General features: G+C 42.5%; 1 protein-coding gene across 4 annotated transcripts in view; it reads left to right on the top strand.

Annotated features, from left to right (window-relative positions):
* The window catches only part of pard3 (par-3 family cell polarity regulator), a 983,322-nt gene that overhangs the window by 597,071 nt on the left and 372,941 nt on the right, over positions 1-13,310 (top strand). For all 4 annotated transcript variants that reach the window (XM_033042021.1, XM_033042037.1, XM_033042013.1 and 1 more), the window contains exon 14: positions 2,129-2,299. In XM_033042021.1, coding sequence (XP_032897912.1) covers positions 2,129-2,299 — 171 coding nt within the window. The remainder of the gene's footprint in view (positions 1-2,128; positions 2,300-13,310) is intronic.

Here is a 13,310-nt window from a genome sequence, read left to right as displayed (position 1 = left end):
GAGGCAGGAAACATGTTCCCGATGTTGGGGGAGTCCAGAACCAGGGTGCACAGTTTAAGAATAAGGGGTAAGACATTTAGAACTGAGATGAGGAAACACCTTTTCACACCGAGAGTTGTGTCTGTGGAATTCTCTGCCTCAGAGGGCTGTGGAAGCCGGTTCTCTGGATACTTTCAAGAGAGAGCTAGATAGGGCTCTTAAGGTAGTGGAGTCAGGGGAGATATGGGGAGAAGGCAGGAACTGGGTACTGATTGTGGATGATCAGCCTTGATCACCATGAATGGCCATGCTAGCTCAAAGGGTCGAATGGCCTGCTCCTGCGCCTATTGTCTATTGTCTATTGATCCCGACTACGGGTGGTGCCTGTACGGAGTTTGTGCGTTCTCCCCGTGATCACGTGGGTTTTCACCGAGATCTTTGGTTCCCACCCACACTCCAAAGTCATACAGGTTTGTAGGTTAATAAACCTGTGTTTGTATATTTGGTATCCTAGTAAATTGTCCCCAGTGTGTGTAGCCTTGTGTTAATGCGTGAGGATCGCTGATCGTTGAGGACTCGGTGGGCCAAAGGGCCTGTTTCCATGCTGTATCTGCAAACTAAACTAAAAGTTGGATGTTCGGAACTCTTTGTGAGGGAATTGTATTACCCTCTTCAGTATCTGCAATGTGTTTCTAAATGTTATAAAATTAGTTCATTGAATCTTTTCACCTTCTTGTAAGATTGTAAATGTTTATTTTTACTTCATATCTCAAGGAATATGGAACTAGTGTGGAAGGTGATATTGCAGTGAAATTCAGTCATGAGAGACTGAAAGGCTTACTCCTGCTTTGATTTCTAATGTCCTTGTGTTCCTATTCGATTTGGATCAGAAAGTTGATGTGAACTGGTTCCAATCTGCTGACTATCAATCTTTGAGGCCTGGTTAAAGACAAGGAAGTGACTTGGAAACTCCAATGGGTCAAATTAATTAGGTTGGACAAGGGATTTTTATGAATAAAAGAACATGGTATAGAATGATGCCAAAATGGCTTATTGGAACATTTTTAAAACTGGAAGCAAAAGAATGATGCTTGACTTGTATGTTCTTATTGCTGAAGTAACCAAATGGTTCTGTATTAGTGGGGAAGTTATTTTAGTTTTGTTTCCATACTTTACAAACTGACATGAATAATTCCACACAGACCAGGTAGATGCATGGAGTCTCTTGCCCAGAGTAGGGGAATCAAGGACTAGAAGGCTGGTTTAAGGTGAAAGGGAAAATATTTAATAGGAATCGGAGCGGTAGCTTTTTCACACAAAGGATGGTGGGTGTAGGGAACAAGCTGCCAAGAGGAGGTAGTTGAGGCTGGGACTATTCCAACGTTTAAGAAGCAGTTCAGTTAGGCATCTGGATAGTGTAGAAAGGATGTTGATTTAGTGTAGTGTAGTGCAGATGCTGATTTAAACTGAAGATAGATACAAAATGCTGGAGTAACAATAAATGGATAGGACAAGTTTGGAGGGATATGGACCAAACGCAGGCAGGTGGGACTTGCGTAGCTGGGATGTGTTGGCCGGTGAGGGCAGGTTGGGCTGTAGGGCATGTTTCCAAGCTGTATCACTCTATTACTCTTGTGAGAATCTGTTAGAAAGTCAAATCTCTTCAACCTGTACTGCACATTTTCAAGGTGAATCCGATCACTGCTCCTGAACGAGAGGTTTACAAGTTGAGGAAAGAAAAGATTGTTTAAGGGATGACCAGATGAAATTTACTCGAGTGGATCCAAGTACTCGGAGCCTTTCATGCCGGAGCAAACAATTTGGGAAAAGATATGCTGGAGATGACTAGTTAGGATGGGGTGGATAGAAGGAAGCTAGTTCCATTGATGAACAGTTTATGAACTCGGGTTCAAAATTAAAATTGAAAATTGTCTACAGAAGATACAAGGGATTTTTTTCCCCCACACACATCGACAGTTTATGATCTTGAATGCGTTACTTGTGAGTCAGGTGGAAAATAATTCAATTCCTTCTGGCGAGGAGTTGTGAATGAATAATTGCTGAAGTGCTGTCTCCCCCCCCCCCCCTTGTCAACTGTAACAAGTGGATGATTCTATAAAACTGAGTCAAAACTTTTTCTTCCATTTAGGATGGCAGGCTTAACGTGAATGACCAACTTATTGCAGTAAACAGTGAATCGTTGTTGGGAAAGACTAACCAAGATGCCATGGAAACACTCCGGAGATCCATGTCAACAGAGGGAAATGTAAGGGGGATGATACAGTTGATTGTTGCCAGGAGGATAACAAAAAACAATGAGGTAATGATCAGTGTTGAATTTAATAATTACGGAGGTCATCAGTTATGAACCGCCATTTAATTTATTTCTTTAATTTTTTAATTGCACTTAATTCCGTTAATTAATTTAAAAAATTTGTTTAGAAATGCTAAAATATTAATGGGCATTTGTGCATTATAGATGCCACTGCTGTATGCTAGACAATATTAAAATAATGCAGCAAATGAGCTTTGGTAGACAAACATGACAATCACTCCTCAGCGTCAATAAAATATGATTTGAAAGGCAAAACCTGTACCATCATTATTGCAGTTGCTAGCAAGTGCATTCAAATATAGGTCAGACAAAAAAAAACACTTGTCTGCCACTTGTGGAAGATAGCCGAGAAACCCCCCCCCCCCCCCCCCACAATGAATAGGGTGGATGGACACAAAAAGCTGGAGTAACTCAGCCGGACAGGCAACATCTCTGGAGAGAAGGAATGGGTGACAGATGGAATTGGTAATGTTTCGGGTTGAGGCCATTCTTCGGACTGAAGAAGGGCCTCGACTCAAAATGTCACCCATTCCTTCTCTCCAGAGATGCTGCCTGTCCCGCTGAGCTACTGAAGCCTGGTGTTCTATGCTGCTCTGCATCAGGGCATTTTATTTCTAGAGTACTCTCACCTCGGGAATATGAGACACGTCTATTATTGCTGGAGCTGTAGCAGTTAGATTTGCCCGTGTGTGTTGCAAGATAGTTGTTTTTGACGGCATCATGGATCATCATGGTCCATGATCCTGTTGAATTTTAATGACTGGGTCAGAATTCTTTGTCAGAATCCCTCTCCAAGGCAGAAATACATATTTGTGCAATGGATGAATGCAACACAAGGAGGCTTTATAAGACATTTGGAGTATTGTGAGCAGTTTTGGGGCCCCAAAGCTGAGGAAGGATATGCTGGCGTTGGAGAGAGTCCAGAGAAGGTTTACAAATATGATCCCAGGAATGATTGGGTAACCAATTGTGATGAGCGTTTGATGATACTGGGTCTCTACTCGCTGGAGTTTAGAAGGATGAGGGGGTACCTCATTGAAACTCAGTGAAAGGCCTGGATAGAGTTGATGTGGAGGGAATGTTCTACTAGTGGGAGAGTCTAGGACCAGAGGCCAAAGCCACAGAATAAAAAGACATATCTTTAGAGGAGGAATTTCTTTAGTCAGTGGGTGGTGAATCTGCGGAATTCATTGCTGCAGAAGGCTGTAGAGGCCGTTAATGGATACTTTTCAGGTGCAGATTGACAGATTATTGATTAGTGTGGGTGTCAGGGGTTATGGGGAGAAGGCAGGAGAATGGGGTTGAGAGGGAAAGATAGATCAGCTATGACTGAATGGCGGAGTATACTTGGTGGACCGAATGGCCTAATTGTATTCCTATGACTTATGAACTTATGAAGTCATATAAACATAGAAAATAGGTGCAGGAGGAGGCCATTCGGCCCTTCGAGCTAGCACCGCCAGTCATTGTGATCATGGCTGGTCGTGCACAATCAGTAACCCGTGCCTGCCTTCTCCCAATACCCCTTGATTCCGCTAGCCCTAAGAGCTCTATCTTAAGGCCCTGTCCCACTTACTTGTCCTTGGCACGCAAATTACGTGACCTCGTCGTCGCATTGAGGCGCACGGGCATCGTGTGGCCGCGCGGGGCCGGTCCCACTGAGAAGCGTGGAGGGTATGGAGTTGTACGCGGTATCGCGCGGCGCTCCGAAATTTTGTACCGAACGAAATCTTCACGCGCCAATGGCCTGTCGCGTAACTGACGGCCAAAATGGTATAGGCCGAAGACAATGGCGCGACGCAACGTCTGGCTCTGGACTCTCCCAACATTGGGAACATTTTTCCTGCATCTCGCTTGTCCAGTCCTTTTATAATTTTATAAGGTTCTATATGATATCCTCTCATCCTTCTAAATTTCAGTGAATACAAGCCCAGTCTTTCCAATCTTTCCTCATATGACAGTACCGCCATCCCGAGGATTAACCTCGTGAATCTAGGCTGCACTCCCTCAATATCAAGGAAGTCTTTCCTCAAATTAGGAGACCAGATCTGCACACAATACTCCAGATGTGGTCCCACCAGGGCCCTTTACAACTGCAGAAGGACCTCTTTACTCCTATACTCAAATTATTTCGCTATGAAGGTCACATGCCATTAGCTTTCTTCACTGCCTGCTGTACCTGCATGTTTACTTTCAGTGACTGGTGTAAAAGGACACCCAGGCCTTATTGCACTTCCCTTTTTTCCTAATCTGACACCATTGAGATAATAATCTGCCTCCTTGTTCTTGCCACCAAAGTGGATAACCTCACATTTATCTACATTATACTGCATCTGCCATGCATCTGCCCACTCACCCAACCTATCCAAATCACCCTGTAACTTCCTAGCATCCTCTTCGATGTTCACACTGCCACCCAGCTTTGTGTCATCTGCAAATTTGCTGGTGTTACTTATAATTCCATCATCTAAATCATTAATATTTTGTAAATAGTTGCGGTCTCAGCACCGAGCCTTGCGGCACTCCACTCGCCACTGCCTGCCATTCTGACAGGGACCCATTTATTCCTACTCTTTGTTTCCTGTCTGCCAACCAATTCACTATCCATGTCAATACCCTACCCCCTATACCATGTGCTCTAATTTTGCCCACTATTGCCTGTGTGGGACCTTATCAAAGGCTTTCTGAAAGTCCAGATACACACCCACTGGCTCTCCTTCATCCACTTTACTTGTCACATCCTCAAAAAATTCCAGAAGATTAGTCAAGCAGGATTTCCCTTTCATAAATCCATGCTGACTTGGACCAATCCTTTTACTGCTATCAAAATGCGCCATTATTACTTCTTTAATAATTGACTCCAGCATCTTCCCCACCACCGATGTCAGGCTAACTGGTCTATAATTCCCCGTTTTCTCTCTCGCTCCTTTCTTGAAAAGTGGGATAACATTAGCTACCCTCCAATCGACAGGAACTGATCCTGAATCTATAGAACATTGGAAAATGATCACCAATGCGTCCACGATTTCTAGAGCCACCTCCTTGAGTACCCTGGGATGCAGACCATCAGGCCCTGGGGATTTATCAGCCTTTAGTGCCATCAGTCTACCCAATACTATTTCTCGCCTAATGCAAATTTCTTTCAGTTCCTCTGTCTTCCTAGATCCTCTGTCCTCTAGTACATCTGGGAGATTTTTTGTTGTCTTCCTCAGTGAAGACAGAACCAAAGTACCTATTCAACTCTTCTGCCATTTTCTTGTTCCCCAAAATAATTTCACCTGTTTCTGCCGCCAATGGACCCACATTTGTCTTTACTAATCTTTTTCTCTTAACATACCTAAATATGCTTTTACTATCCTTCTTTATATTCTTGGCCAGTTTACTCTCGTACTTCATTTTTTCACCTCGCATTGTCCGTTTTGTTACCTTCTGTTGTCCTTTGAAAGTTTCCCAATCCTCTGGCTTCCCGCTGCTCTTTGCTATGTTATACACCTTTTATTTTAGTTTTATACCCGTCCCTAACTTCCCTTGTCAGCCACGCTTGCTTCTTACTCCGCTTAGAATCTTTCTTCCTCTTTGAAATGAAATGACCCTACTTCTTCTGGATTATGCCCTGAAATTCCTGCCATTGCTGTTCCAGCGTCATTCCTGCTAGGATCCTTTTCCAGTTGACCTTGGCCAGCTCCTCTCTCATGCCTTCATGGTCCCCTTTGTTCAACTGCAACACTGACACTTCTGATTTAACCTTCTCCCTCTCAAATAACAGATAGAAACTTATCATATTATGATCACTACCTCCTAGCGGTTCCTTTGTCTTGAGATCTCTTATTAAATCAGGTTCATTAGACAACACTAAATCCAGAATTGTCTTCTCTCTGGTAGGCTCCAATACAAGCTGCTCTAAGAATCCATCTCTGAGGCACTCTACAAACTCCCTTTCTTGCGGTCCAGAACCAACCTGATTTTCCCAGTCTACCTGCATATTGAAATCTCCCATAACCACAGTGGCATTGCCTTTGTTACATGCCAATTTTAACTCCTGCTGCAACTTGCACCCTATATCCAGGCTACTGTTTGGAGGCCTGTAGATAACTCCCATTAGAGTCTTCTTACCTTTACAATTCCTCAATTCTATCCACAGCGACTCTACATCGTCAGTCCCTATGTCACCCGTCGCAAGGGACTGAATTTCATCCCTCACCAACAGAACTACCCCACCTCCTCTGCCCACCAGCCTGTCCTTTCTGTAGGACATATAACCCTGAATATTCAGTTGCCAGCCCCGATCCTCCTGCAGCCATGACTCTGTTATCCCCACAATGTCATATCTACCAATCTCTAACTGAGCCTCAAGCTCATCCACTTTGCTTCTAATACTTTGCGCATTCATATATAATACATTTAATCCTTTACTCACCTCACCTTCCACATCGATTCCTATATTACTTGGCCCTACTCTCTTATCCCTTCGTGAGCTTTCTGTCCCGTTAATTCTCGTGTCTTTCCTAACTTTTCCAGTTCTCTCTTCTCCTTAACTCAATCCCTGTATTTCCAATTTTATCTCTTGAATAATCTTGTGTAGGAAGGAGCTACAGATGATGGTTTATACCGATAACTGTCCACCTTGAAGAATCTCTTAATTCCATCCTGCTCCATCCCTGATAAGGGTTCATTAGTGTAATGTGTACACTATCCAATATGAGAGGAGCTGGTCACCCTTCATGCAAGGCTGACTCGTGTATCCCTGTTACAGTAGTGCAATAGCAGTGCACCAGTGATATTATTTGTGCAAAGGAACACTGATTAATTCAAGTGTGAAGAAGGGTCTCGACTCAAAACATCGCTCATTCCTTCTCTTCAGAGATGCTGTCTGACCCGCTGAGTTAAGCCCCTGTCCCACTTAGGAAACCTGAATGGAAACCTCTGGAGACTTTGCGCCCCACCCAAGGTTTCCGTGCGGTTCCCGGAGGTTCCCGGAAGTTTTAGTCAGTCTCCCTACCTGCTTCCACTACCTGCAACCTCCAGCACCCACCTGCAACCTCCGGGAACCGCACGGAAAGCTTGGGTGGGGCACAACGTCTCCAGAGGTTTACGGTCAGGTTTCCTGAGCGGGACAGAGTCATTACTCCAGCATTTTGTGCCTATCTTCAGTTTAAACCAGCACCAGCAGTTCCTTCCTACACGCCACTGATTAATTTAATTTCTGCTCACCCAGAAATGTCTGTGTAACCTGTCCCTGAGCCAAATTGCACAACATGCCAATAGAGTTGCCCAAAGAAGACACAAAAAGCTGGAGTAACTCAGCGAGACAGGCAGCATCTCTGGAGAGAAGGAATGGGTGATGTTTCTGGTCGAGGCCCTTCTTCAGACTGGAGCTGCCCAGTTCCTTTAGTGAATGTTTTTCAGATAATAAACTTAACATAGCAAAAACCATTGTGCTATCCTGTAGACGTACAAGCCATATTTTGGGGAGCTCTTTTTGATTGATATTGTTCAAATACAAAGGTATTATCATCCTGCATTTTTAATTTTGTTGCCTGCAGTATATATAACCAAATAACCATATAACAATTACAGCACAGAAACAGGCCATCTCGGCCCTTTAAGTCCGTGCCGAACACTTATTTTCCCCTAGTCCCATCTACCTGCACTCAGACCATAACCCTCCATTCCTTTCCTGTCCATATACCTATCCAATTTATTTTTAAATGATAAAATCGAACCTGCCTCCACCACATTCACTGGAAGCTCATTCCACACAGCTACCACTCTCTGAGTAAAGATGTTCCCCCTCGTATTACCCCTAAACTTCTGTCCCTTAATTCTCAAGTCATGTCCTCTTGTTTGAATCTTCCCTACTCTCAATGGGAAAAGCTTATCCACGTCAATTCTGTCTATCCCTTTCATCATTTTAAAGACCTCTTTAAATGTTGGGTGTTTTGTCGCCTGGCATTTGTGCAAGCTGTGTCCAGGACAAAACACCTTTGCCTCATTGCAATAGGGTTGCCACAATCAGTGATTACCAATGTAAAAGGAATTCTGTGCAACTGCTGCATTTGGTTTCTTAACAGACATGTCGGATACAACAAATTTAAAAGTGGCAGGAGGGAAGCTGAAATAAAAGCTGACAGATGAAAGGAAAAGGGTTGATTTATGTTGTCGTTATGAAAGATTGTCTATGGAAGCACCATTCATTGATTTTTCTGCCTGGAGTTATCAATTGGCCTGGCTACCTGGTTATATTTTATCATGATTGATAAAGACACACGGGTGAAGGCTCCACTTTTTCATCTGCTCGCAATTATCAAGAACTGTGAACTTTTTATGTTTAATGAACTGCTACTTTTTAAACCGTATTTAAACCAGTACGTTGTTTGCATAAAAAAATGCTAATTAATCGTACTTTGCCCATTGTGAGCCATCGTTATATCGTGAGAAGTTGAGCCGCAAGCATTCACGTTAAACCCTGCAGTCTAAAAGATAAAGGAAGAGAAAGGACAACTGTGGTCTGAGGACAGAAATTAATATGTTATGACTTGATTTGTTTCTCAAAGAAATGTCATTTCAAGCTTCTAATGTAACAATTGATTAGAAAAAAGGACAATTTAAATATGCTTTTAGTATCAACCTATTTATGCTGAAAACGAACCTGTCAATTCGTAATTAGATCTTCACTGGCGATTATAATAATGGCGGAAAGACCATTCTTAAAAGATAGATTGAATTCTGGTTTTATTCTGACCGGCATTATAGTCTGCATCTGATAGAAGAAAAGGCATGTTGTGAATTTGCTGAAACAAGGAGCTGCGCTATTTGTCTTTTTCAAATGTGCTGTAATGTTATTTGCATCGATGTTGCATTTAAATTAATTATCAGAGATGGGTTTAAAGACATTTGTCTCCTCGTAGTTCCAAATTAAACTCGTAAAGAAAGCTCTTTTTATGGTTTACATCTTAGAGTGTTAATTACTTAACGGCAATCTCCCATGATATTCTTGCAGTTGTGTCGGCTCCACCTGACCACTGCCACAATTTAAATAAATAAAGTAGGAATGCACAAGATTTGTCTACTGTTTGTAAGTTCATTAAATCTCAGTTTTTATTTTGAACAATGCGTGTAAAGTAAAAAGTATTTTTGCATGCATGTGACCTCCCTAGACATCTGTCTCATATGCTTGGAACGTGTTATGATTTTTCATACCCCCTCGAGTGCTGGTGGCATTCGGCCAACTTCCAAATGTCAGGAGGAATTAGTCCAGTGTGTTGACTTCAAAGTCTTTGGCATGAAGGCTTATTTCAGTTTGCTCTTGGCCTTGCCTAGAAGCTGAAAGAGTAACTGCACTATATCACATACACTTAAGATATTTATTACAGACCATGTGTTATTACTGCTCGGTAATACAATTTGTCCAACAATTTTTTTTAAACTAAAATATATTCATCATGTGCTGATAGAAAACAACCTTTTAACAACTTTAAGCCATGCCGGCTTGATTTGGGCAACATAAATATAAAAATATCAATATAATGGATGCTGAATGCTTTGTAACAATAATGATATATTAATCTTTTTTCTTCTGGGCACCATCATCTTTCACATTTTTAAATGGTGCAGATGGTCTTATCTTGACACTTTACCGTGGAATAGCATAATTGGTGTTAACAAGAATTTGGAATGATGTATCTGTGGTATTTGATTTGGCTGTCGTTCAGAGAGTTCAAAAGCTGCGTTTCTCTATAACCTCTAAGCTTTTCAGTGACCTTTCATTCAACATGGTCCTCACCCTGTTTTGATCATCTTGAATGTGAAGGCTTCACCCCTCCCCCCCACTCCTCCTCCTCATCTTAGGTCAGGCCCTTTCAATTTGTTCTAATAGTTTCATTATCTGAAATTGCTGCTTATTATCATATCCAGAATAAGCATCGGAGTAAAATTGTTTTTTTATGGTGGATGATGAATAAAATTTTGCTTTTGAATGTGATTTAAACGATGTGGCAGTGTGCAGAGGTTCTAAGCCTTATTTAGCTATAAAAGCTTTGAAATTATTTTCTGGAAAGAAGAACAAATTTGGAGCGAGTGGCTATGAAATCAGCGATTGAGGATGTAATCATTATGATGATCGGCGTTAATTTGCATGCATGCTGTTTATTTCAGTTTTATTCTTTTTCCCTTTCTGTTCTTGATGTTAGGATGAAGGTCTCCAGATGACTTTCATCGTCCTCATTTCAGCGAAGGTAGCTGTAAACATCTCGGGCTGTAAACTCGAACCAGGATTGTCATCAATATACAGGGCTGTGGGATGGGTTGTGTCAAGATAACCTACGATGAGCGTTTGTCGGCACCGGGCTTGTGCTCGCTGCACTATTTAGATGAATGAAGGGGGAACCTCATTGAAATATAGTGAAAGGCTGAGAAACATAGTAACGTAGACAATAGGTGCAGGAGGAGGCCATTCAGCCCTTTGAGCCAGCACCGCCATTCAATGTGATCATGGCTGATCATCCAAAATCAGTACCCCGTTCCTGCTTTCTCCCCTTATCCCTTGATTCCGTTCGCCCTAAGAGCTATATCTAACTCTCTCTTGAAACCATCCAGTGAATTGTCCCCACAACCTGTGGCAGAGAATTCACAACTCTCTGGGTGAAAAAGGTTTTGCTTATCTCAGTCCTAAATGGCCAACCCCTTATTCTTAAATTGCGACCCCTGGTTCTGGACTCCCCAACATCAGGAACATTTTTCCTGCATCTAGCCTGTCCAATCCCTTAAGAATTTTAAATGTTTCAATAAGATCCCCTATTATCCTTCTGAATGTCAGTGACTATAAACCCAGTTGGTCCCAGGAATTAACCTGGTGAACCTACGCTGCACTCCCTCAATAGCAATAATGACCTTCCTCAAATTAGGAGACCAAAACTGTACACAATACTCCAGGTGTGGTTTCACTCGGGCCATGTACATCTGCAGTCTTGGAGCATCTCCTTGCTCCAAGACTTAAATCCTCTTGCTATGATGGCCAACATGCCATTTGCTTTCTTCACTGCCTGCTGTACCTGCATGCTTACTTTCAGTGATTGATGTACAAGGACATGCAGGGTTTGTTGCACTTCCCCTTCTCCTAATCTGACACCATTTAGATAATAATCTGCCTTCTTAGTCTTGCCACCAAAGTGGATAACCTCACATGTATCCACATTATACTGCAGCTGAATGAATGAATGACTGAATGAATGAATGAATGAATGAATGAATGAATGAATGAATGAATGAAAACTTTATTGTCATTCAGATATACACCTAGACACAGTGCACCTTGAACGAAATTTCGTTGCATTTGACTCCCATGCATCTGCCCATTCACCCAACCTATTCAAGTCACCCTGCAGCCTCATAGCATCCTCCTCACAGTTCACACTGCCACCCAGCTTTGTGTCCTCTGCTAATTTGGAGATGCTACATTTAATTGGATAGAGTGTATGTGGAGAGGATGTTTCCACTAGTGGGAGAGTCTAGGACTAGAGGTCAAGCCTCAGAATTAAAGGACTTTCTTTTAGGAAGGAGACGAGGGGACATTTTTTTAGTCAGAGGGTTGGTGAATCAGTGGAATTCTTTGCCACAGAAGGCTGTGGAGGCCGTCAATGGTAATTTTTAAGGCAGAGATAGATAGATTCTTGATTAGTACGGGTGTCAGATGTTATGGGGAGAAGGCAGGAGAATGGAGTTAGGAGGGAGAGATAGATCAGTCATGATCGAATGACGGAGTAGGTTTGAGAAGCCGACTGGCCTAATTCTACTCCTATCACTTACGACCTTATGACTGAGTCTACCTCTGTTCACCCCTGAAGGTTCTCCAACTTCCTTGCAGGTGTACACTGAATGACTTGCCAGCATAATTACTGATTAACAAACAAGATTTGGAATCGGGTCTCGACCCAATGGGTCACCCATTTCTTCTATCCAGAGATGCTGCCTGTTCCGCTGAGTTACTCCAGCATTTGGTTTCTATTTGGAAATCCCCCCGACATCTACCATTTCCCTAACTCAAAATTAGATCCTCTTTATTTAGGTATTTACCTCTTCCTTGCAATCTTCTCACCAAGCTGGTGAATTGTAATTCTTGAAGCAATATACATTTAGGTTACTTTTGTTTATTGTCACCTGTACTGAGGTACAATGAAAAGCTTTGTTATTGCCTGCTATTCTGTCAGCAGAAAGGCTATACATGATTCCTGACTGATGCATTGCTATGATCCAAGACACTTTTTTTCTCAACACCAGCGCGATGGGATGGTTGGTATTTGTATTAGTTTATTGTTATTGCCACTAGCGAAAAACATTGTTTTACACGCCATTCGGACAAAATCAAACTCTACTCAAATACAGCAAGGTCTTGTGGGCAGAATGTCTGAAGAAGGGTCTCGATCTGAATCAACACCTATTCTTTTTCTCCAGAGATGCTGTCTGACCCGTTGAGTTACTCCAGCTTTTTGTGTGTCTGTTTTAGCATTTGCAGTTACCTTCCTACACATGCTGAATATAGTTTTGGGCTGCAGAAAAAGTGCAGGGGAAAAAAAGTGCAAGGGCTGCAACGATGTAGATTGGAAGATCAGGAATTTATTGTTCGCCTTTGAGACATCTATCAAGGGTGCAATAACAGTGAGGAAGCAGCTGCTCTTGAAACTGATGGGTGTGCTCTTGAGCTTTTGCCTGACAGAGGAGGTGAGAAGAGAGAATAACCAGAGTGGCCCTTGATTATATTGGCTGCTTTCCCACGACAGTATAAAGGGTAATGGAGCAGAGAGACTGGGGGAAGCCGGTTTGTTGGACATATTGGGGAGTTGGATGAGTGCAGTTTTGGTCTCCTAACTTGAGGAAGGACATTATTGCTATTGAGGGAGTGAGGCATAGGTTCACCAGGTTAATTCCCGGGATGGCGGGACTGTCATATGATGAAAGAATGGATCAACTGGCCTTGTATTCACTGGAATTTAGAAGGATG

The sequence above is a fragment of the Amblyraja radiata genome, chromosome 2 (assembly GCF_010909765.2).
Source record: "Amblyraja radiata isolate CabotCenter1 chromosome 2, sAmbRad1.1.pri, whole genome shotgun sequence".
Classification (NCBI taxonomy): domain Eukaryota; kingdom Metazoa; phylum Chordata; class Chondrichthyes; order Rajiformes; family Rajidae; genus Amblyraja; species Amblyraja radiata.
Note: the sequence above shows the minus strand (reverse complement) of the source record. Positions and strands in the feature narration are given on the sequence as shown.